Source organism: Sus scrofa, chromosome 3, assembly GCF_000003025.6.
Source record: "Sus scrofa isolate TJ Tabasco breed Duroc chromosome 3, Sscrofa11.1, whole genome shotgun sequence".
Classification (NCBI taxonomy): domain Eukaryota; kingdom Metazoa; phylum Chordata; class Mammalia; order Artiodactyla; family Suidae; genus Sus; species Sus scrofa.
In genome coordinates this window covers 42,623,846-42,649,905 of record NC_010445.4, presented here as the reverse complement: position 1 = coordinate 42,649,905, position 26,060 = coordinate 42,623,846, and the positions used below count along the sequence as shown (strand labels likewise).

General features: G+C 48.5%; 1 protein-coding gene across 3 annotated transcripts; it reads right to left on the bottom strand.

Moving 5' to 3' along the window:
* Positions 224-16,900, bottom strand: CARD19 (caspase recruitment domain family member 19). Of its 3 annotated transcripts, NM_001244277.1 has the most exons (6): positions 16,264-16,390; positions 4,329-4,471; positions 2,460-2,613; positions 1,092-1,151; positions 787-858; positions 224-495 (listed from the first exon to the last, which is right to left on the bottom strand). In NM_001244277.1, the coding sequence occupies exons 1-6, from the start codon at positions 16,268-16,270 to the stop codon at positions 380-382; spliced, it is 552 nt and encodes a 183-aa protein (NP_001231206.1). In that variant the 5' UTR covers positions 16,271-16,390; the 3' UTR covers positions 224-379.

Genomic DNA, 26,060 nt, shown 5'->3' with positions numbered 1-26,060 from the left:
GGGAGGATTGGGGAGGACGGGGGGTGGACGCTGGGGACAGGGGACATCTGAGGCAGGTAGCTGACATGCAGGGGAGTGGCCCAGGCTGATGGGGGTCCAGGAAGGGAGCTGGGGCAGGACCTTGGCCTTGGGTTGGACACTGGAACTCAAGAGCCCTCAGGGTCAGCCTCAGCTAGAGATGCTGTCATGTCTTGAGTTGCAACCATCTAGAAAACACTCCTGAGGGAAGGATGAGACCCAAACATTTAATATTGATGAGCACCTCTGTACAATGAAGGTAAAGTGCTTGTTACAGAAATTATAAATAGTGAGAAAAAACACTTAGGAAAAAAGCAAGCCCCCGGGCAGCAAGCAGACAGGCGGGCAGGGCTGGGGTTGGTCAGAGCCCACCCAGGTCATCTGTGAGGAAGGCCAGGAGGAAGCGGCTGACGTGCCTGTCGATGATGACGGGGGAGAAGCCCAGGACACGCCGGGTCCCTGGCAGCACCTTGGGGTCTGTAAGACAAGGGAATCTTGAAACCCGTGATGAAGGTGCCTTCTCTCAGCCTCAGGGTGTCGCGCCCCCCCCCACGTCATGCAGAGTGGGCCTGCCTGGCACGGGCTCCCCCCACACTGCCTCAACAAGCTCCATGTGACAGGAAGGGGATGGAGCTTGCAATCATCTAGAAAATCATTGCACTATGCTGGGCCACAAGCAGGGGCCTCAGCCAGGGGCCCTGTCCAGCCGGCAGGGCCCTGCCCAGGGTCTGGAGAGGAGCAGCCGAGGCTGGGCCAGGCAGCACCCACCTGAAGGGCAGCAGTAGACGAGGAGTGCCAGCCCTGCGGCCAGGCCGAGGCAGGTCAGGAAGGCCATGGGTCCTGGGGAGAGATGCTCATGAGCAGGTCCCCAAGCGCTGGAGGGCAGGGAGGGCGCCAAGAGCCTGAAGGGACAGGCTCACACCCTGTGCTGGGGTCCATTGGACAGGGACACCTCCAGCGAACACCCTGGGGGGGGGGGTCCTGTCCAATGGGAAGCCAGGAATGGAAAAGCCCCCGAGGCAAAGACGGAGCCCTGGGTAGGAGGACAGAGAGGGGACGTAGGAGGAGGTTACCCCTGTCACTGAGCTCACGGCTTGCGGTGCCCGAGTCTAGCTCTGTGCAATCTGAGTTCTCTGGAAACAAAATCACAGGGCACAGTTAGTCATGGGGGGCTGGAGGTTAACGTGGTCATCTCCCGCCCTCGGGAAACCCAAGGGGCTGCCAAGGCCCCGCCCCCACCCCCAGCCCTCAGGCTGTGTGGGCACTAAGCCCTCCAGGCTGTGCTTGAGACAGTCAATGCCAGGGAGGGGTCTACATGGGTCTGGATCTTCTTCCATCCACTTCACGGGACTCTAAGGACCACAGGGCAGGGGCTGTTGTTCCCTGGCAACCACAGGATACCAAACACAGTGCCCAAATACCTGCCTGTCTAAAGGTGGATGATGCTGACATGAGGGCAGGGCACTCCTTCTTCCCAGGCCTCCCTGGGGATCCCTAGGCAGCCAGCTGCCCAACAGCCCTGAAGGCACCCTGGAAGGTGCCCATAACTCCAAGCATAGCTGTGTGGCCCTGACAGCTGGGGTGATGTGGGGGAGCTCAGGGACCAGTCCTGCTAGTCCGACCTCAGGGCCAGGAATGCCAGCCCCACGTCCAGCTGAGTGGGCTGAGGTGAGCCACCTCTTCCATCATGGCCTGATTGAGGGGCAGTGTCCATTCCTCCTGGGGACCTGGGTGCAGAGGCCTCAGGACTGAACTGCCATCTCCACCTGTGCCTCCCTTGTACCCATCCTAGCAGCTCAGAGCCTCCCTCAGGGCTCACAAGCCTGCTGATTCCATAGGGGGACCCTCTAAACCAAAACACACCAGCCATCTGTGCCAGAGACTGTGCCACAGAAACACCCATTGGAATTTTCCTGTGGCACGGCGGGTTGGGGATCTGACTTTGTCACTACAGCGGCCTGGGTTGCTGCTGTGGTTCGGGTTCCATTCCTGGTCCAGGAACCTTCATATGCCACAGGTACAGCCAAAAAAAAAGAAAAAGTCCTAAGCACACCGTGGAGATCTATGTGGGCGAAGGTGGACATAGCCTCGGAATCCGCCATGGGGTCAGTTCACTCAAGGCTGGGAAGGCCTACAGCCATGAGCTATTTCTGATCACAAGTGTAGGGATCCCCAGGTTACAGAGGGAAGGGCAGAGCTACATGCCCAAGATGCTACATTTTGTGGAGAAAGTGGCACAAGGAAAAGGGAGACAGGGACAGAGAGATAAACACAGAAACACAGAGAAACAGAGAGAGGGAGATGGAGAGACAGATGTCTGCATTGTCTGAAACACTATCTCTACTTTCTCTGGGGGCCACACAAGATACAGTGAGAGGGCAGTCTCTGGTGAACGGCTGAGCAGGAAAGGTGGAGGCCTGGGGACCGGGACAGACACTTACGCAGGGTGTGCCGGCTGGGCAAGCCGCTGTGCAGGGGCTGGGCATGGATGTACAGGGCCCGGTAGAACTCCTGGCAGTCCCGCTCACCACTCCGCTGCAGGTGGCCCAAGAGGTCGCAGAGACGCACTCGCAGAGATACCTTGGGATTCCGGAACTGGTTGCGGAAGAGGCACAAGAGGTCAGACTGGTGGACTCCAGCTCAGTCCCCAGCCCCAACGTCCTGATCAGCTGGGTTCCTGGAACACCCACAGGGAGGCAGCAGCTGCTCCTACAGCCTCATCCACTCCCATGTGACATCCACGACTGTGCTACACGGCCACCTGCCCTTCAGGCTGGGACAGCTCGACAAGGAAGAGGACAATGGCATCATCCAGGTGTGGGAACTTCATGGCTTGCTGACCTGGTTTTCCCATTTCCCAAGGGAATAATAAACCCACACAGTAGGGTCACTACAGGGAATCCCTGAGGTTATGACATAGTGCTAACTTCTAGTAGTTTACGGTCTTCAGGAGTGTTATTCAGGTTTCACAAAACAAGAGTTCCCATTGTGGCACAGCAGAAATGAATCTGACTAGGAGCCATGAGGTTGTGGGTTTGATCCCTGACCTTGCTCAGTGGGTTAAGGATCCAGCGTTGCTGTGAGCTGTGGTGAAGGTTGCATAGGAAGCTTGGATCTGGCGTTGCTGTGGCTGTGGTGTAGACAGGTGGCTGCGGCTCCAACTGGACCCCTAGCCTGGGATCTTCTATATACTGCAAGTGTGGCCCTAAAAAGAAAAAATAAATAAATAAAGATATATATAAATAAAAAATAAAAAAAAAATCGAGGGTTAAGGAGAAAAAAAATTGGCTTTCTGATGTAGTTGACAGAAAAATATGTGGTTCTCAAGGTCAGTGGACAGAATACTTGGCCTCCAGGACCTGGAGGCTATGGCTTGGTGCCGCCACCTGGTGGCAGTGTACCATTCTACATGGAATCAGAGTTAAACCACAAAAATACAGAAACTGCAAAACAAAGCAAGTGTGTAACAGGAACCAGGCGTATCGATGATGAAAGGCACAGCAGGGGTTTGTGTGCAGAGTTTCCTTTTCTTCATAAACATCTGAAGCTTTTCTAATTTTTTTCCCACAATGAACACGTATCAGACTTTTAATTACAAGATAAATTTGAGCCCCTACTTTTTAACTCACTGTACCACTTTTATAACTTAAGAAGCATCTGGGCCAGTAGCGAGGTCCATGTGGATTCTGGTTCTGCCGAGGATCAATGTCACCTGTCTCAGGAGAGGTCCCAGTCCTCCAGATAGCCCTGAATGTGACACTATTGCCCTGCACCAAGGCAGGAAGAAGCTCCAGCTCCAGGAGGAGAAAGGCTCACCAAGTCACCCAGCTGGGAGGTGAGTCCTGTACCCCAAAGCCCCAGCTGATCTGTGGCATCTACCCACAAGGGAGCCAGAGAAGTGGGTGGGGTAGGCAAGGTGCATCCACTCTCACCCAGTGTCTCCGAAGCAGATGGGCCAGATTACACCCAAAACTTCTGACCTTTTGGAAGATGCACAGTGAAGAGCCTTACGGCCTGGGTAGGGCCTGTCTGGTATCCCTCTTCCCCTTCCACCCCAATCTTCCCTTACTCCCTCTCCCAGGTTTGTCCCAGGCTGTGGCATGTTGTCACATGTCTCCTGTGATCTCCCAGCATTTCTGGAAGGGACCAGCAGGCCTGATGACATACAGAGAGACTAAGGCTCAAAGAGCTGATGTTATGGGCTTAAGGTCAGCAAGGAAACAGATTATCATCTCCAAGCTGTCCTGCCCCCATACTTCTCCCAGCCCAGAGAGGAAGGGATGGGAGAGCAGCCTCAGGCCCCTTGGCACCTTCTCTGCATCCTTGTTGCTGAGGATCTGGGGGTAGTAGCGGTTCAGCTGGAGGATAATCCTGTCCACCTGCTGCTCACTCAGGCGCCCGAGGCCTGTGAGGAAAGGCGTGTCCTGGACCAGGCGGTCACAGTAGGTCTGCTCTGAAACAGAAGCAGAGAACACAGAGGGCATGAGCCAGTGCAGCCCAAGGAGGGGGGTGGTAAGTCCCACAAACCATGACGCAGTTGTGGCAAGGTTCCAATGCCCACCGGGAGGTACACCAGCTCTGAGCACCTAGACAATCGCTGACAACCCAGCTCGTGCACGGCCCTGAGTTCCCGAATGTCCTGCCTAGCTCCCTGCCAGAAAGTAGGTTGGGCAGGTGTGGTGAGAAAGGTACAGAGTGCTCAAAAACAGAGCTGAGCCTCTGGCTCCTCCCTTTTATGTCTGAGAGCTTATCATACACTCACTCACACACACACACACACACACACACACACACACACACACACAAATTCAGAAGGGCAAAGAGTCTGCTGTCTGTGGAACCACCCCCCCGCCCCAGTTCCCTATGGAAATAGCCAGGCCTGAGAAAGGGCATGAGCAGCCTGGGGAAGGCCTGACCCCAAAGCTCCCATAGTCGCTGTGGTCGTGGGGACAGCAGACACATAGACAGGAGCACAGGACTTGGGGAGGGAGGGGGGGTCTGTGCTGGCATGGCCACCAGACACAGTGTATTGGTAAAGGCTTGAGAAGCTGCCACTAACAGTGGATTAGCAAGCCTGGGCCCAGGAGGCTGGGGCATGCTTTTTTCCTTGTCTTTTCTTTCTGAATCACCATTAAAGCATCACTGTTGCACTACCTTTCCCATTACGAATGTCCCTTGGAATGACAAGCTTTTAAAGGCAAGGGGTGGGAGAGGCTGGTGGGCAGTTGGCAAAGGAGTTCTGAGGAAGGGTGCCAGGTCCCTGCAGTGCCAGCTGCCTGGGCGAGTGTACCACCTACCTACCTGTGGCAGCTTGTCCTGATTCCTAGTGGACCCAGGGCATGGGGGGCAGGCAGAGCTGTACAGGAGGAGAGCTTGTGTATGTGATTGAAGTTATATTCAAGTCAGATAGCTGTAACTTTAGAATGTTATGTATAATCCTAATGGTAACTGGAAAGAATGTCTACAGAATACACACAAAAGGAAATAAAAATGTGTGCTACAGAATGTATTATAGGAAATCAACACAAGAGGCAGCAATAATGGAAGAAATGAAAGATGAAAAGCTACAAGACATATAGAAAACAAATAGCAAAAAGGCAGAAACAAGTTATCCTTTATCAGTAATTCCTTTAAATGTAAATGGATTAAACTCTCTATTCAAAAGACACAGATTGGAGGCATTCTCTCATGGTGCAATGCCTTAAGGATCTGGCATTGTCACTGCAGCGGCTTGTGTCACTGCTGTGGCACAGGTTTGATCCCTGGCCCAGGAACTTTTGCATGCCATGGGTATGGCCCAAAAAAAATTTTTTTAAAAAGATATAGGAGTTCCCATCGTGGCTCAGCAGTCAACAAACCTGACTAGTATCCATGAGGACATGGGTTCGATCCCTGGCCTCACTCAGTGGGTTAAGGATCTGGAACCACTATGAGCTGTGGTGTAGGTCACAGACATGGCTTGGATCTCACATTACTGTGGCTGTGGTGTAGGCTGGCGGCTACAGCTCTGATTGGACCCCTAGCCTTGGAACCTCCATATGCCACAGGTACGGCCCTAAAAAAGACCAAATAAATAAATAAATAAAAATAAAAGAGAAACAATCTTTTTCCTCTTAAGATTTAAAAAACAAATGATTCAACTATATGCTGTTTTCAAAGGACTCACTTTATATCTATATAATATGAGAAATAGACTTTAAGTCAAAAGCTGTTATGAGACAAAGAAGTACATTATATACTAAAACTGGATCAAATCACCAAGAAGTTATAACATACAGGCATCAAGTATAAGAGCCCTCAAGCATATGAAACAAACATTGGCAGAACTGAAGGGAGAAATAGAAAGCTTTATGATAATAGCTAGAGACTTCGTTGACCATTTTCAGGAACAGAAGATCAATTAAAAAATAGAGGATATGACCAGCCCCATAAACTTAATGATACCTAACAGACAGACACAACACTCTACCCAGCAACAGCAGAATATACATTCTTCTCAAGTGCATGGGGAACACTATCCAAAACTGACCACAAAACACTTTTGGCCACTAACTATGTCAATTTATTTAAAAAGACTGAAGTCATAAAAGGATCTTTTCTGATCACATGGAATAAAGCTAGAAGTCAATAACAGTATGAAAACTGGAAAATTCACAATTTTGTGGAAATTAAGCAAGGCATCAAAGAAGAAATCATAAAGGAAATCAGAAAATATGTTGAGAAAAATGAAAATAAAAATACAACATGAGTTCCCACTATGGTACAGTGGGTTAGGAACACAACTGCAGGGGTTGCTGCAGAGGCACAGGTTTGATTCCTGGCCTGGCACAGTGGCTTAAAGGATGCTTCATTGTCATAGCTGTGGCATAGGTCATAGCTGTGGCTCAGATTCTATCTCTGGCTTGGGAACTCCCATATGCTATGGGGGCAGCCATTAAAAAAAATACATCATACCAAAACTTAAGGGCTGGAGTTAAAGCGGTACTGAGAGGGAAATTTATAGCTGTAACTGCACACACAAAAAAAACAGAATAAAGATCTCAAATCAGTAACCTAATGTTATTACCTTGGAGTTCCCGTTGTGGCTCAGTGGTTAACAAACTCGACTCGTATCCATGAGGACATGAGTTCAATCCCTGGCCTTGCTCAGTGGGTTAAGGACCTGGCATTGTCGTGAGCTGTTGTGTAGGTCGCAGATGAGGCTCGGATCCTGCGTTGCTGTGGCTGTGGTGAAGGCCAGCAGCTGTAGCTCCAATCAATTAGACCCCTAGCCTGGGAACCTCTATATGCCGCGGTGCAACCCTAAAAAGATTTAAAAAAAAAAACCACCAAAACACTAATGTTATACCTTAAAGAACTAGAAAAGGAAGGGCAAACTAAACCCAAAGCTCAGAGAAGGAAGGAAATGATAAAGATTACATCAAAGATAAATAAAATGGAAAAACAATAGAAAAATAGAAAAACAAAACCAAATGTTGGTTCTTTGGAAAGATCAACAAACTTAACCTGTAGTTGACTGATAAAGAGAAATGATTCAAATTACTAATATCTCAAGTAGTATGACGAATTTTATAGAAATAAAAAGGATTATAGGAGTTCCTGTTGTGGCTCAGTGGTAACGAACCTGACTAGTATCCATGAGGACATGGGTTCAATCCCTGACCTTACTCAGCTGTGAGCTGTAGTGCAGGTCACAGAGGTGGCTTGGATTCTGCATTTCTGTGGCTACAGCTCTGATGTGACCCCTAGCCCTGAGAATTTCCACATGCCACAAAAAAAAAAAAAAAGAAAGAAAGAAAGAGAAATAAATAAAAAGGATTATAAAAGAATACTGTGAAATTTGTATACCAAACACTTGGACAACCTAGATGACACAGACAAATTCCTAACAATATACAATCTACCTAAACTGAATCACAGAGAAATAGAAAATCTGAATGGACCTAAAAATAGTAAGGAGATAACCAAAACTGTCCCACAAATAAAAGCCCAGAACCAGGTGGCTTCACTGGTGAATGCTACCCAACATTTAAAGACTAATACCAACCGTCAAACTCTAAAAACAAGAGTTACCATATGATCCTGCAATCCCACCCCTGAGCATATATCCAGAGAGAACTCTAATTTGAAAAGATAAATGTACCCCAATTCACAGCATCACTATTTACAGCAGCTCTATTTATAACAGTTAAGACATGGAAGCAACCTAAAAGTCCATTGACAGATGAATGGATAAAGAAGACATGGTAGGGAGTTCCCTTTGTGGCTCAGTGGTTAATGAACCCAACTAGGATCCATGAGGATGTGGGTTAAATCCCTGGCCTCACTCAGTGGCTTAAAGATCTGGTGTTGCTGTGAGCCATGGTGTAGGTTGCAGACGTGGCTCAGATCCCACGTTGATATGGCTGTGGTGTAGGCTGGCAGCTGTAGCTCCTATTCGACCCCTTGCCTTGGAACTTCCATGTGCTGCAGGTACAGCCCTAGAAAGCAAAAAAAAAAAAAAAAAAAAAAAAAAAAAAAAACATGGTATATATACACAATGGAATATTACTCAGCCATAAAAAAGAACGAAATAATGCCATTTGCAACAAAATGGATGGACCTAGAGATGACTGTATTAAGTGAAGCAAGTCAGATAGAGAAAGACAAATATCATATGATATTACTTATAAGTGGAATCTTAAAAAAATGACACAAATGAACTTATTTACAAAACAGAAATAAATTCACAGACATAGAAAACAAACTTATGGTTACCAAGGGGGATAGCAGGGGTGAGAGGGGAGATAAATTAGGAGTTTGGGATTAACAGATACACATTAGTGTATATAAAACGGATAAATGACAAGAATCCACTGCATAGCACAGAGAACTACACTCAATATCTTATAATAACCTATAATGGAAAAAATCTGAAAAAGAATATGTATATATACACGTATAAAATATATATATATACACATATAATATATATATTACATATATATATAAAAAAAACTGAATCACTTTGCTGTATACTTGAAACTAAGACACACTGTAAATTAACTATACTTCATGGTTCCTTTTTTTTTTCTTCCTGCTTTGCTTTTTAGGACCACACCCGCGCCATATGGAGGTTCCCAGGCTAGGGGTCAAACTGGAGCTACAGATGCTGGTTTACACCACAGCCACAGCAACGCCAGATTTGAGCCGCGTCTGTGACCTATACCACAGCTCAGGGCAATGCCGGATCCTTAACCCATTGAGTGAGGCCAGGGATTGAAACTGCAACCTCATGAAATTAACTATACTTCAATTAAAAAAAAAAAAACTTAAGTTCTCTTGTGGCATAGCAAGTTAAGGATCCAGCACTGCCACTGCAGTGGCTTGGGTCACTGCTTGGCATGGGTTCAACCCCTGGCCCAGGAGCTTCCATATGCCTGGGCACAGCCAAAAAATAATAACAGTGATAATAAATAATTTAAAAAACTTTTTAAAAAGAATAACATATTTAGAAATAAATTTAACCAAGGAGTTGGAAGACTTAATCTACAAATCACTGCCAAAAGAATTTTTTTTTTTTTTTGGTCTTTTTTGCCATTTCTTGGGCTGTTCCCGCAGCATATGGAGGTTCCCAGGCTAGGAGTTGAATCGGAGCTGCAGCCACCGGCCTATGCCAGAGCCACAGCAATGCGGAATCCGAGCCACGTCTGCAACCTACACCAACGCCGGATCGTTAACCCACTGAGCAAGGCCAGGGATTGAACCCGCAACCTCATGGTTCCTAGTAGAATTCGTTAACCACTGAGCCATGATGGGAACTCCAAGAAATTTTAAAAGACACAAATAAATAGAAAGACATCCCATGTTCATGGATTGGAAGACTTAATACTTTGAAGATGACAATACTACCCAAAGTGATCTAGGAATTCAATGTAATCCCTATCCAAACTCCAATGAATGTTGTTTTTCACCCTAAAATCCTTATGTAAACTTAAGGGACTTTTATAGCCCAAACAATCATGAAAAAGAACAAAGGTAGATGAATTACACTTCCTAATTTCAAAACTTACTAAAAACTTACACAGGAATCAAAACTGTGGTGCTGACATAAGGACAGACATCCAGACCGATATAATAGAGAGCCCATAAATTAACCTTATTTTGAGTGGGTTAAAAAAAAAAAAAAGAGTGAAGGAGTTTCCTGGTGGCCTAGTGGTTAAGGATTTGGCGTTGTCATTGCTGTGGCTTGGGATTGATCCCTGGCCCAGGAACTTCCACATGCCATGGTCACAGCAAAAAAAAAAAAAAAAAAAAAAAAAAGATTGAAAAGACAACCCACAGAATTAGAGAAAATATTTTCAAAGCACATATATGATTAAGCATTACCATATACATAGAACATATAAAGAACTCCTACAACTCAGTAACGAAAAAATCCCATAAATAATCAATAAAAAATTAGCAAAAGACTTGAAAAGGCATTTCTCCAAATAAGATGTACAAATGACTTCTAAGCACATGAAAAGATGCCCAACACCACTAGTCACTAGGGAAATGCAAATCAAACTACAATGAGATCCCACTATGTGCTCATTACAGTGAAACAAAAATGTGAAGAGAGAGGGAATATGAATGTGAGGATGAGGAGAAACTGGAATTCTCATGCATTACTGGTGGGCATGTAAAATGGTGCAGCCACTATGGGAAACAGTATGGCAGTTCCTCAAAAAGTTAAACATATATTTATCACATGACTCAGTAATTCCACTCCTGGGTATACACCCAAAAGAAATGAAAGGAGAGACTCAAACAGATACATGCATATCAAGTTCAGAGTAGCATTATTCACAAAAGCCAAAAGGGAGAAACAACCCAAGTTTCCACAGACAGATCACAGACAGATGAACAGAAACAAAATGTGGTGTACAAACACACACGCACAATGGAATATTATATAAACATAAAAGGAATGGAATTCTAATACATAGATTTGACAACATGTATGACCCTTGAAAACATTATGCTAAAGGAAATGTCAGAAACAAAAGCACAAACATTGTATGAATTACCTAGAATAGGCAAATTTCTCAAGACAGAAAGTAGAATAGTGACTACGAGGAACTGGGGGCAGGGGAGAAAAGGGAGTTATTGAATAATGGGCACAGAGTTTCTGTTCGGAATGATGAAAAAGTTTTGGAAATGCATAGTGGTGACAGTTTCACAACACTGCGGATATATTTAATGCCACACTGAAATGCTTAAAATGGTAAATCTTATGTTCTGTGTATTTTTTTTTTCTTTTTTGGACGCACCTGCAGCATATGGCAGTCCCCTAGCCGGGGACTGAATGCAAGCCACAGCTGCAACCTATGCCACAGCTGTGGCAATGCCAGATCCTCAACCCACTGTGCCAGACGAAACTCCTATGTTCTGTATATTTTACCACACACATACATAAAAGGTGAATGGATAATTAAACTGTGCTTCAATTTAATAAGTTACAACAGAATGTAATTGAGTGATAAAAAGACCTATGAAGTCACAAAATGACATGGAGGAAACATAAATGTGTGTGGTAAAGGTTAAAGAAGCCAATTTGAAAAGACTACATACTATATGATCTCAAGTATATAATATTCCAGAAAATGCAAAGCCATGGAGACAGTGAAAAGATCAGTGGTTGCCAAGGGTTAGGCAAGAGGGAAGATTACGTAGAGCACAGAAGACTTTCAGCCCAGAGAAACTACTCTGTATGATACTGTAATGCTGGACAGAGGACATCATGCATTTTTCAAAACTCATACAATATACAGTACAAGGAGTGAACCATTATGAAAACTATGTACTTCATTTGATAATAATGTATCAATATTGCTTCATCAAGTGCAACGAACACACCACACTAATGACAAATATTAATAATATCTGCTCAATTTTTGGTAAATTAAAAATGCTCTAAACATTAAATCTATTACCTATAAAGAAATTCTATTTGGAAATTTCACTGTTTATCAATTCTTTCTTTTCTTCCTTCCTTCCTTTCTTTTTTGCTTTTTAAGGCCTCACCTGCAGCACATGGAGGTGCCCAGGCTAGCGGTCAAATCAGAGCTGCAGCGGCCAGCCACAGCCACACCAGATTCAAGCCACATCTTCGACCTACACTGCAGCTTGCGGCAACACTGGATCCTTAACCCACTGAGCCACAACAGGAACTCCCCCACTGCTGAATTTTAAAGAAAAAAAATGGGAGTCACACAAAGCAGATGAATTCTTGGGTTGGGTGGGGTTCCCTGGGAAGGAGCATGAAGGAACTTTCTGGAATGACAGAAATGTCTTGTCTTGTTTAGGTCTGGGCTGTTTGTTCCAGGGGTGCATACATTTGTCAAAATTTACACAATTATTCACTAAAAATGAATGTATTTATAAGTAAATAATACCTCAATAAAGCTGAGTTTTTAAAAATAAGGTCATTGAGGGAGTTCCTGTTGTGGCTCAGTGGTAAAGAACCAAACTAGTATCCATGAGGATGTGGGTTCAACCCCTGGCCTCACTCAGTGGGTTAAGGATCTGCATTGCCACAAACTGTGGTGTAGGTCACAGATGCAGCTCGGATTTGGTATTGCTGTGGCTGTGCTGTAAGCCCTCAGCTGCAGCTCTGATTTGAGCCCTAGCCTGTGAACTTCCACATGCCACGGGTGTGGCCCTAAAAAAAACAACAACAACAACAAAAATAGGGTCTGAGTTGAAACAAGTGGGGCCTCCTCCCTAATCTCTTCCAAAGGCCCAACTCAAGAGACCACTTGTCTTCCTCATCTCTCTCTCTTCTGATGCCACCGCCTAGTGCATGGTCTTTCCCCCCAAGAATATGAACTTCTAATTCTCTCAGTCTCTGAAAGTATACCTTGAAGACGGATTTGTCAGCAGCCCCAACATGGCGAGGAAGCCACGGATAGGAATGTGGAAAGACCTGCTACCACCAGACAGCAGGACTCTCCTGGTCATCCGGCTTCAGCACCTGCAGCATCTCTGATTAAAAGGTTAAGAAGAAGAGTTCCCAATGTGGCTCAGCAGGTTAAGAACCTGACTAGGATCCATGAGGATGTGGGTTCAATCCCTGGCCTCTCTCAGTGGGTTAAGGATCCAGTATTGCTACAGGCTGTGGTGTAGGTCACACATGGGGCATTGCTGTGGCTGTGGCTGTGATGTAAGTAAGCTGGCAACTTTCACAGGCTGCAGCTGTGGCCCTAAAAGAATTTTTAAAAATGAAAAAATAATAATAAAAGGTTAAGAATATTGGCCACAGCTCATGGAGTGTGCCCCATGCTTGAGCATCCCATGGGCTCTGTACATACAGATAATCATCATTCTTCCATCAGCTCTGCAACATAAGCATGATCTCCACCCCCCTTTGCCAAAGGGGAAACCGAGGCCCGGGGGTGGATAAGGTTCCTGTCTGAGATCTCAGCTAAGAAGTGATGATCAAAGCCAGGACACAGGCACAATCCGGGCCAACTCCTAACATCCAGATTTTCTGCCTCTCTAATCAACCTAGTAATTAACTACACAATTAGCTGCATCATGGCATCCCAGGCAAGATATAAAGCTGTCTTGCCCAGCACTGCCAGTGTGTGCACCTGTGCACAGGGCCAACCCATAGTAAGCACTCACTAAAGAGTTTTGGAATGAATGGATTCTTAAGGTTCAAGGGCAAGGCCTGGCAGTGGCTGGCAGCCAGCACCTTGCAGTGATTCCTCCCATCATGCAGGCTGCTAGCCAGGTGGAACCTCCATTGCCTCGAGCTGTGAGTCATTTGGCACAATGGTATAGCCTGGGGGCCAAAGCTCCAGGCTCTGCCGTGCCCTGTGCTTCCTGTGGTGGTTGTGAGCTGTGCACACAAACCACACCCAGGCGGCCACTCAGAGCCATGAGAAAGCACAGGAAAGAAAACCCCTTTGGTCCCAGACTGTTTTTACAGGACAAAGGAAGAGGAATGCTCTGGCACAAAACTCTCCAGACCTTCAGCAGCAACCTTTGCTAAGCCCTACCTCTCCCATCTTCCTGCCCAGCTGGCACCACAACCGTGGACCCCCAACCTGTTAACTCTGGCTGGCACCCGGGGCCCTGTGCTGTGGGAGCTGGGTCCAGTAGCCCTCACTGTGCCTCCCAGGCCCCTGAGCCATCCCCTGCCCAGCAGCCCCCAACCTCACCATACTGTTCAGGATCTCATCTTTGAGAGAAGACTACCTGTCCCTGTGATTCCCACCTGGCTAATTCATGCTCACTGTCCTACTCCTGAGAGGCCTTCCTGAGTTCCCCTGGCCTCTGCCCCACCAAAGTCCAGATTTGGGGGCCTCAGCCTCCTTTCCTGAATTGAATATCCCAGAATCCCCTCCAGTCCCCATGCCGAAACTGGCCACAAGCAAGGAGTTGAGATGGCTCACTCCCCAGCATACCACAAGTCAGTGGCTGCTTCTGCAGCAACAGCAATTGCTGCAGTGACACTTGGCCAGTGCTGGCCCTGTGCAGACACATCAGGTCCCACAAACTCACTCTGCAACCCATCACTGAGGCCCCAGAACAAACTTGGGGCAGGCCCCTGTCGATGCATGGAGGCAGTGAACCAAGAACTTGGGGCCTGCAGCCTTGAAGACCTGCCCATTTAACCCTCTCTGGTCCCAGTTCCCACCCTGAAAATAAATGGCTCTATGGGGAGGGGTCTCTAGAGGGCCAGGACACAGAGATGGCAGGGAGAAGTGGAACTGGTGGGTCCGGCTCTGCCACTGACTGCCCCAGTGATCCTGGGGCTTGGCACCTGCCCCGTCTGAGCCTTGGTTTCCTCAGCCACACAACAGAGATGCTATTCCACATTACCCCATATAGCAGTTCTGAACAGAAAGGCCCAGGTGCACAGGAGGTACAACAGACCCCTGAACAAGGTGAAGGTGGGGGCATAGACCCCTGAGCATGGAATATCCATACATAACTTTACAGTCGGCCCTGTGGATCCAAGATTCTATATCCTTGGATTCAACTAACCTCATATCACGTAGTAGTATAACATATTTATCAAAAAAAAAAAAAAGTCCACATACAAATGGATCCTCACAGTTGAAATTCCAGTTGTTCAAGGGTCAACTGTACTTAGAAACAGCAGCCACAGATAAAAAGGGTTCAGGGAGATGAGAACAGAGTGCATAACTGCTAGGGTCCCTTCTGGCTTCGGCTGGGACACTGATGTCCTGGAAATCACCAGGTTCCTGCCCAAGAAATCCTATTTGTGTGCAGGACTTGGGCTGGGTCTCCAGTGAGTGTTGGGGAGAGAACAGGGACTTCTGGGAACTCCCTGACCCCCTGGGCTACCCCTAGGTGACTTCTGCCTCATGAAGCAGAATAGTGGGGCCCTTGAAATGAAGTATCGCTTCTGGGAGCCACCACATTCCCTGACCACACTGTCATGGGCTCTGTCACCAGCCTGTCATTTTCATGGAGCTTCTCCTACAGGAGAAGGTCTACAGAAAAGGGCCACCCTGTTCAGTTAGGGTCAGGAAGGCAGTGGGCAGGTCCAGAGAGGTCCTGGGTGGGGTAGAGTGGATTGAGGGTAGGGGTGGGGGGTGTAGGTTGCTGGGCTGGAGACCCTGTCCTGGAAAAAGATGCTGGAGGGCCTTAAACAATCCAGTATGGAGCGCAAAGCGTGTGCACAATTCTCCTGGGCCTGTCCCCACTGGGCAAGGGGTGCAGAATGGGAGGTACCAGAGATTCCCCTGACTACCAACCACTGCCCAGGAATGAACCACCTGACGCCATTCTCAGTCTATTATCTCCTGATAGGAGCACATAGTAGAACCCAGAACCTAAAAGAGTATTCCTCGCACACCTTTGACTTTAACCTCCCACTGTCAGGCCACATCCCCAGCCCAGAATCTCCTGACCCACAGACATGCACTGATCCCTGCCTTCCCGACACCACCCAAGACCTGGCCCCCACTCACTAGAACCTTCCACGGCATGCCCTGGCCTCACCCCTCAGAACCATCCCAGGCCCAGCCTCTGTCGCCCAGAACCCTCCAGAGCCTGGCCTGGCCTCGTCCCCCAAGAAACTGGCCCCAGGCTGCACGCCGCTTTGCCGCGGTCCCGCCGTCACGGGCAAGGTCACTCCCGTCGCAGCGAGGGGCCTCCCCTGGGGTGGTATCGGGACACCGGACCCTACGGGCCACCGTGGCCGCGCGCCTGTCCCTGTCAGGCACGACCCCGGACAGCGCTCACCTGTCATGGCGGCGGCACAGCGTGCACCCAGCCGGCCCGTCCCCCTGCCGCCGTCTGTCTGTCTGGTTGTCCGGTCCGCTGCCCGTCAGCCCCGGTGACCGCCGCCCGCCCTGGCCCGCTCTTTCCCGGCGGGCCCCGCCCCCAGCATCATCGCGACTAAGTCCTAACCCTGCCCCTCACTTAGCCCGCCCTCTCCCGTTAGGCCCCGCCCACGGCGTCGGCGCCATCGCCGCCATCGCCGCCAGGGCTCTAAACGCCGCAGCTCCCTCCAGCCTGGTTTCCTAGCGCGTGGGAACAGACGCCGCTAGGAGCCCTTAGCCCCGCCCCGCACTGAGCCCGCCCCTCCCACTAGGCCCCGCCCACGGCGTCGGCGGCGTCGCCTCAAGGGTTCTAAACGCCGTACCTCCCCCGCAGCCCCGCTTCCTAAGGCGTGGTAATGGACGCCGCTAGGGGCCCTCGGCCCCGCCCCTCACCGAGCCAGCCCTTCCGGGCGGCCCTGACTTGGCTCTGTCACCGCTGGCGCTCTAAACCCACCCACACTGAGCCCACCCCCGCTGGCGCCACTACGCCTCTGCCACAGTCCTGCATCCCGCCCCTCTCTGAGCCCAGGAAGCCTTGGGCCTCATTCTTGCCAGGAAGAGATGCCCTCAGCTCCGCCCCTCACAGAGTTCCTCCCGCACCCCGCCTTTTCCCACGTGGTCCCGCCCCCAGTCTAGCCCCGCCCCTTTCGGCGCATGTCCTTTGCCGCTGCATCCTGAGCCCCGGCCCTCGCCGGATCCTCTGGGGCAACCTCGCGGGTCTCCTCCTCACTCCTCCCCGACCCCCCACCTTGGACCCGCTCTTGTTCCACCCTGTCTTGGTCTAGGGTGGGGGTAGCCAAGCTCCGGACCCCGCTAAGCGTTTCTGGACACGGTCTGCCATGCCATTGCCGCCACTCCTGGAATGAGGAAACTGGAGAATGGGTGCATTTGTCGGCTGGAAACCCCAAAATTCTTGGGCCGAGTCGTAGGAGGTCACCACACGGGCACCGTCCCTTCCTCAAACGCTGGGAGTGAACCTGGCCTGGCTTAACTGAGAGCCCAGCCCCGTCCTACCCCAGGCTACCTCAGACCTTGAGACAACGGGGTAGGAGGTCCGGGTAACCTGACTTGGCAGTGCGTTAGTGCAAGTCCAGGCCCTTCCTCTGCAAGCCGCGCACAGGCCACTTAGGGGCCTCCCGGACGGGGCCTGTTGTCCACTGGTGGAATGGCCTGACCCCCACCTCCATTATTTTGCATCTTTCATCCTGGATCATGGCTTTGCGGACAAAAAATGTTACCTATCATCCCAGTAAATAATGAAAGTTACCCGCCGTCAAGTCTTTAGCCACTACGCCACCACCACCACCCGAGGGGAATTTAAGATAGAGGAAAAACAAGTTACCGGCCCTGGATCATTAAGATGCATATCTAAGGAATACTTTTATTGAGGGAGATTCTAGCATCTTCGCAAATGTAGAAAAGCACATTAACTTGAGGTGTAATCTTTTGATGTTCAACTACTTTGGGTGTTTCGTTTTTTTCTTTTTTCAGCAAAAGCTCTTGTATTTCCTGGCTCCCCCTTCACCTCTTTGAAACCGTCAACTGAAAAAATGCACAACCTAAAAGTTGAGAATTATGTTTTATTCAATGGACTTTCTGAGGATTTCAAGGCCTGGAGGGAGCCTCTCAGCTCTGAGAGATTGCTCTGAAGAGGTAGGGGAGGAGCCAAGGTATATGGGAGTTTCACAAAAAAGACCAGGTAGTTGGAACATCAAAAGATTACAGGTAATTAAAAAAAATCAGATATCTCAAGGTTTTGTTGTTGTTGTTGTTGTTTTTTGCTTTTTATGGCTGTACCTGAAGCATATAGAAGTTCCCAGGCTAGGGGTTGAATTGGAGCAGCAACTGCTGGCCTATGCCACAGCCACAGCAATGCCAGATCAGAGCTGTGTCTGTGACATACACCACAGCTCAGGGCAACTCCAAATCCTTAACCCACTGAGTGAGGCCAGGGATCGAACCCGCATCCTCATGGATACTAGTCAGGTTCGTAACCTGCTGAGCCACAATGGGAACTCCCTCAGATATCTCAAGTTAGTAAGTTAATTTAGCACTTTTCTTGGTATTGGAAGTTGCAGAAGTCTGGGCTCATTGAAACTATTCCTTTGATAAGCACTTTAGCTGTCTAGGTCCTGTATCCTTGTCCTTCTCTCCCGAGTCCCCTCAGGGTGCACTGTTGGGAGTAGCTGCAGTGGCTGAGGGCTTGCTATGATTGCAGGGGGGAATAGCCTGTGAGTCTGCACCCTGCACTCCCTTAGGGCTCACCATGGGGGGCGGTGGCAGTGGTTGGTGGCCCTGTGCGGACATGGTGCAAACTGACGATGCTTCTAACCTGTCAGGTATGAACTGGCCCTGACCTGCACCCCACCCTGCCACTTTCACTTCTGACTTCTGCTTCCTTAGAATTTTATAATCCTGGCATGGTCAGAAAGTACGTAGAAATGTTTTGTCTTAGGGCCACACTCTTAGCATATGGAGGTTCCCAGGCTAAGGGTTGAATCGGAGCTGCAGCCGCTGCCCTGGCCTCAGCCACAGCAACTCAGGATCCGAGCCATGTCTGTGATCTACACCACAGCTCAGGCAACACCACTGAGCAAGGCCAGGGATTGAACCTGAGACCTCATGGATACTAGTCAGATTCGTTTCCGCTGAGCCACGTCAAGAACTCCTCTGAGAAATTACGTAGAGGAGTTCCCATAGTGGCTCAGCGAAAACAAATCTGAATAGTAAACATGAGGTTGCAGGTTGAATCCCTGGCCTTGCTCAGTGGGTTAAAGATCCGGCGTTGCCGTGAGCCGAGGTATAGGTTGCAGATGCAGCTCAGATCTGGTGCCTGTGTGACTGTGGTATAGGCCGATGGCTACTGCTCTGATTGGACCCCTAGCCTGGGAACTTCCGTATGCCACAGGTGTGGCCCTAAAAAGCAAAAAAAAAAGAAAGAAGGAAAGAAAAGAAAAAAGTGGTCAACTCTCCTATATTCAGAGGAAGAGTAAAGACACCTAAGGAGCTGCTCAGTTTCATTCATAATAAGAATGTGGTCTTTCCTCGCTCCAACTGGCACAAATCCCAGGTCCTGATCAGAACTTCTGTGAGCGTGGCCATGGGAACACCACAGGGCACAATCACAGGCTCCCAATCCTGCCCCCCCACCCCAGGCACTTCCTATGAGAATGTCGGTTACCAAGGACTGTGTGGTTAGGTTTGCAGAGAGAGGAACAAGGCCAAACTGGTAAAGCCAGAGAGATTTGTTAAGGCATCAGAGGGGGACGGGCTGAGCTCAAGATGGCACCAGCCTTGACTGAGAAAGTGCTAGGCTTATAAAGGCTCTGTGGCAGGAATCTGTGGCTGGAGTTCATGGTGGGAACTTGTGGCAGGAATGACAAAGAAGGAGGAGAGGAAGATCAAGGGAGGGTTAGGGGGTCGAGTGCCAAGGCAGAGGGTGGTTAATCCTTGTAGGTGATTAATCTATGTATGCAGTTGTTATCTGCAGGCCATTGTTTCTTGCTGCCCAACTTAATCATCCACATTCCAGGAAAGGGTGTCCAAAGCAGATTTCCAAGGTGAACAGCCACATTCAGGGGGTGGTGGTGGCAGGGGGTCTGTCTGCGTCCTCCTGGGAACCTATCATGGGCTATGTCTGATTTAGTCTCAAAGAAGGCGCTCTGTAAAAGCAGTTAGAGACTGGAGTTCCCATCGTGGCTCAGTGGTTAACAAACCTGACTAAGAACCATGAGGTTGCAGGTTCAATCCACAACCTCACTCAGTGGGTTAAGGAGCCAGTGTTCCCTTGAGCTGCGGTGTAGTTTGCAGATGCAGCTCGGATCTGGCGTTGCTGTGGCTGTGGTGTAGCTGGCAGCCGTAGCTCCAATTGGACCCCTAGCCTGGGAACCTCCATAAGCCTTGGGTGCGGCCCTGAAAAAAAAAAAAAGGGGGGTAAAAAGAAATGGGTTTTCTGTAAATCTTCTGTAAATCTGGTTATCTGCAAATCTTTGTTCCCACTACCTCCCCTTTGTTGGAAAAACTCCTTGCCTCCTCTGGTTTCACAGGGCTACCTGAGATGCTGTCTCCTGGGTTTATGTCCTAATTTCACTCCAAATAAAGCTTAACTCTCAACTTTCAGGTTGTTTTTTTTTTTTTTAGTCAGCACTGTAATGGCTGACGACTGTGACATTTTTGGTTGGCAGAAATTTTATTTCTCAAAGGAAAGGTGCTTTACTCAAAAAAGCCAGCAATCTGGAGAGAAGGAAGACTCTTGTCTGGAGAAGATTCTGCTCAGCCATGACAATTTTTAAAGTGAAATAGGCAGAAAAAATTGTAGTTAATCATTAAGGTAGGAGGTCAGATTTTTCGTCATTTTTCCATTGTGTGCTGACTTCTGATCTTCGTTTGGACTCTGTTTGGCTTGTATGGTCTGCCTTCAATTGATAGAGAGAGAGTAGGATTGTTACACAGGTAGCTGTAGAAGTCCCAGTAGGGGACCTTAGATAAAGAGGGAAACCTAGGGAACTCTGGAAGAACATCTTGGAATGTAGCAGGCTTGCTTAACTGTAAAACCATAAATAAAAGCATGAGGTATGCCGCAGGTCCTTAAGTGAAAGATAAAATGAGGTCTGCGTTCAAGGTCAGCAAGACAATGATCCTTAAAACCAAGGACAGGAATTTAAGGGAAAGATGACATTCCAAAGACCCTCATTATTTGGAAACCTGAGATGATTCAACATATTTTAGCATATCTTACCCCCTTTCTGTTGATTTGCATAAACAGCTTGACAGTCTTAGTTTGACCTCATAGGGTCAAGTACTCTCCTACCCAATATGAAGGAGGAGGTAGTGATGCAAACCCAAGGAAGAAAGCGGTCTTTTCTCCTCCCCACTTTCCTTGGATTATAAAAATGCAGCTCACCTAATCCTCAGGGCAGAGCCTCCTCGCCTGCCTGCTTGTATCTCTCACAATTGTCCTATTTTAAAAAATCTACTTCTTGTCTATCACTTTGTCTCTCACTAAATTCCTTCTGTGTTAAGACTCAAAGGACTTGAGCCTCAGTAAGTCCAGACACCAGGTGAGTGATTCGAATTAAAAAGCATGGCTTCAAGTTCCAGTCTGGGTTTAGGTTGGGTTTGAGTCAGAGGTGTTTTCACAGTGGGATGCTCTCTTGCCTGAGTGATCTGCCTGTACCTGTTGGGTCCACCTGAAAATTTACTAAGGGGAAGCTGGGGTAGAAAGGAGTCAGCCATTCTTTAACTACTTAGTTCTTCATTCTTTTTCATTCACTCCTTTTAATCTGGGAAAAGTCATCAATAGGTCAGGCAAGGCACTGCATATATTCAGTAAAGCAAAAATCAGGAGCCAGGTTAAATGTTGTCTAGTGATCTCATCTTTATGTTTAGGGTCTGAGGAAAACAGGGATGAACAAATAGGAAAGGGGTAAAAGAGCCGCTTACAGGAGTTCCCGTTGTGGTTCAGCAGTTAAGAAACCAATTAGTATCATGAGGATTAGGTTTTGATCCCTGGCCTCACTTAGATCTGGCATTGCTGTGAGCTCTGATGTAGGTCTCTGTCGCAGCTCAGATCCTGTGTTGCTGTGGCTGTGGCGTAGGCCAGCAGCTGCAGCTCTGATTCAACCCCTAGCCTGGGAACTTCCATATGCTGCAGGTGTGGCTCTAAAAAAACAAACGACAAAAAAACAAAAAAAACAAAAAAAAACCCTCCTTAGACCATCCTGGGTCACACCTCTCTTCAGTCTTCTCCACAGCAAGTCAGGCTAGTCTTGTGACTGGTGCAATGCGGCAGAGGTGATGGTGTGTGACTTCTGTGGCTTCTGCCTTTCTCCCCTGGATCACTCTCTTGGGGAGCCAGCTGCCATGTCGTGAGGATGCCCAAGCAGTGCTGAGGAGTGTGGAGAGGAGCTGGGCTTCAAGGAAGATTGTCATGAGGGAGTGAGTCACTTGGAAGTGGATCCCTGGCTCTAGACATGTCTTCAGGTGAAGCCCTGGCTGATATCTGACTGCAGCCTCAAGAGAGACCCAGGGCCAGAGCCACCCTGCCAAGCCTCACCTGAAACTGTGAGAGATAATAAATGATTATTGTTTCCAACAGAAGGGTGTGGTCAGGCAGTGACAGGCATGTTACACTGGGTCCAGGTAGCTGGAAGCTGACAGTATGAGAGTTATGAGCTGAGGGGAGGGCCTGGAGATCTGATCCCTTTTTTTTTTTTTTTTTTTTTTTAGGGCTTCAGGTGCAGCATATGGAAGTTCCCCGGTTAGGGGTTGAATTGGAGCTACAGCTACCAACTCTCTGATTATACGGTTGGAATTTTCAGTCCCACCCTCTTGAGAGGTTGGGGTAGAATCAATCACCAATGGCCGATGATTTAATCAATTTTGCCTGTGTAATGAAGCCTCATAAAAACCTAAAAATGACAGAGTTCAGAAACCTTCCAGGTTGGTAAATGCATAGAGGAGTGGGGAGAGGGACTAAAGCTCTTCATCTCTCCTACGTCTTGCCCTTTGCATCGCTTCCATCTGGTTGTTCCTGAATTATATCCTTTTCTTTCTTTCTTTTTCTTTTTTTGTCTTTTTGCCTTTTCTAGGGCCGCTCCCGTGGCGCATGGAGGTTCCCAGGCTAGGGGTCTAATTGAAGCTGTAGCCACCAACCTACACCACAGCCACAGCAACTCGGGATCCGAGCCGCGTCTGCGACCTACACCACAGCTCATGGCAATGCCAGATCCTTAACCCACTGAGCAGGCCAGGGATCGAACCCACAACCTCATGGTTCTTAGTCGGATTTGTTAACCACTGAGCCACGACGGGAACTCCTATCCTTTTCTAATAAATCAGTAAACTACTAAGTAAAATGTTTATCTGGGTTCTATGAGCTCCTCTAGCAAATTAATTTAACCCAAGGAGGGGGTGGTCTTTGGAAACTCTGAACTGTGACCAGTTGGTCAGAAGCACAGGTGACAGCCTAGACTTGTGATTGGCTTTTTTTTTTTTTCCCTTTTTTTTCTTTCCTTTTTTTAGGGCCACACTTGTGGCATATGGATGTTCCCAGGCTAGGCATCAAATCAGAGCTATAACTGCCAGCCTACACCACAGTCACAGTGACACAGGATCCAAGCCGTATTTGCGACCTACAACACAGCTTGAGGCAACACCGGATCCTTAACCCACTGATGGAGGCCAGGGATTGAACCTGCATCCTCATGAATACTAGGTGGATTCTTAACCTGCTGAGCCACAACAGAAACTCCGTGATTGGCACCTTAAGAGGGGAACAGGGAGTTCCCGTCGTGGCTCAGTAGTCAACGAATCTGACTAGGAACCATGAGGTTGCAGGTTCGATCCCTGGCCTTGCTCATTGGGTTAAGGATCCAGCATTGCCGTGAGCTGTGGTGTAGGTTGAAGACGCGGCTTGGATCCCACATTGCTCTGGCTCTGGTGTAGGCTGGTGGCTACAGCTCTAATTAGACCCCTAGCCCAGGAACCTCCATATCCCTCAGGAGCGGCCTTAGAAAAGGCAACAACAACAACAACAACAAAAAATAAAAAAAAATAAAAGAGGGGAACAGTCTTGTAGGACTGAGCCCTTAATCTGTGAAATCTGATGCTGCCTCTGGGTAGATGATGTCAGGATTGAGTTGACTTGCAGACTACCCAGCTGGTGCCTGGAGAATTGCTTGTTGGATGTGTGGGGAACTCCCTACATCAGGTGCTCAGAACACAAAAGACTGAGTGAAGTAAGCTAGTTACAAAAGGACAAATAATGTGTGATTCCCACTTATATGTGGTCCCTGGAGTGGTCAAATTTATAGAGACAGAGAGGAATGATGGGTGCCAGGGCTGCTGGAGAGCAAGGAGAAGATAGTGTTTAAAGGGGACAGATTTTCTGTTTGGGAAGATGAAAAATTTCTGAGTATGGATGGTGGTGACAGTAGCACAACAGTGTGAATGTGTTTCTTAATGCCATTGAAATTCATACTTAATAAACATGGTTCAGATAGTAAGCTTTAGGTTATATACATTTCACCACAATTAAAACTTAAAAAGGAGTTCCCATTCTGGCTCAGTGGGTTAAGAAACCAACAAGGATCCATAAGGATGTAGCTTTGATCCCTGGCCTCGCTCAGTGAGTGAAGAATCCAGCATTGTCACAAGCTCTGGTGTAGGTTGCAGACGTGGTTCAGATTCCTGTGTTGCTGTGGCTGTGGCGTAGGCCCGCCGCTGCAGCTCTAATTTGACCCCTAGCCTGGGGGTCGAAACTCCATATGTGGTAAGTGTAGCCTTAAAAAGCAACAAACAAACAAAAACTTAGAAAAGTAATCCTCTGGTAGCTGTTGACCCTAGGCAGGATGGGTAGGGGTTTGAATGGAGGCAGGGGGACCCAAGGCAGGGCAGGGGAGGCCAGGAGATTACTGGAATAGTCCAGACGAGATGGAAGCAGAGCAGGGCTTGTGGAGTAGGGAGATGGGGTGTTTTCCGGTTGAATTTTTAGGTTGAACCAAAAGGATGGCTGCAGGATTGGATATGGGGTCTGAGAGAAAGTAGCCTTTGAGTTTTTGGCCTGGGGAGCGGGGAAGGAGGGAGGTAGAATGAAGAGTTTTTCTCTGGACCACTGAGTTCATCAGGCATGAGCACATCTAAATCTGCCTGGCCAATCGTCTGGGACCAGGCCTTAGGGAACAAAAACCCCAGTTCAGGTTTCTGGGACACCCCACCCTTGAAGCCCAGTCACCATGCCGAAGGATGCCACGTGTGGCGTTTCTACCTAGAGCCCCAGCTGAGGTCCCAGACAACTAGTGTCAACTGCTACCTGTGTGGGTGGACACGTCTGGAAGATTCCAGCCCTAGACGCTTGCTGACACTCGATAACCATAGCCACAGGGGAGGCAAGAACCCACAGAACCAGAAGAGATGACAACCTGGCAGCTGCAGTGTAAAGCCACCGAGTTTCAGGATGAGTCACTATCCTGCTGTGATAAATGGAGCACAGAGATAACCAAATTGTTGAGGAATCAACACATGAGACACACTTTTTTTCCCATCTGCTGGGTGAGGAAGTCTTCTTTGTGACATCCTAGCCTGATTTTGCACAGCCACTTCTAGGGACAAGAATGGTGCTACTCCCGTACTTATGGCTGACTGGTGTTTCTCCGATAACTCAGCTTTACAGCAACTGAAAACCATGGGTCTCACCAGCACCGTATGTGAAAGAGCGGATGCAGGATGACATGGTGGTCCTGGTGTTGCTCATGCCTGGCTGCTCCCTCTTCTTCTGCACACCCAGGAGAGCCCCCCTCCTGGCCTCTGAGGTCAGTGTGGTGGATGTGTCGTGCATAGAAGTGAGGGGTGTCTCTTTCAGGCCGGAGCATTGCATTGCTGGTGGAGGAGACTCCAGCATCCCTGGAGACCATGGAGGTGAGAGTTGGAAAGGGGCTGCTCCACCAGGCCAGGGCCCTACTGCCCCACTGAGCAGAGCCCCTGCTGATTGCACTGGACACACAGCATGAGCAAGAAATACACGAGGTTGCTTGAGCCCCGAGCCTTAGGGGGTTGTCGTGGACTCAATGTTTATTCCCCTCCCTCAATCCACATCTTGAAGCCTTAACTCCCAGTGTGGCTTGTCCCTGAAGGTGAGTCTTCAGGAGGTAATTAGGGTAAAATGAGGTCCTAATGGTGGGGTTCTGATCCCATGGGATTTGCATCCCCCTAAGAGAC

Excerpts from the sequence above, each read along its gene's own strand:
- CARD19 (NM_001244277.1), bottom strand. Across the intron at positions 859-1,091 it reads CCGTGAGCTCAGTGACAGGG|GACCCATGGCCTTCCTGACC; the intron begins GTAACCTCCTCC and ends ATCTCTCCCCAG. Across the intron at positions 496-786 it reads CGTCTACTGCTGCCCTTCAG|ACCCCAAGGTGCTGCCAGGG; the intron begins GTGGGTGCTGCC and ends CTTGTCTTACAG.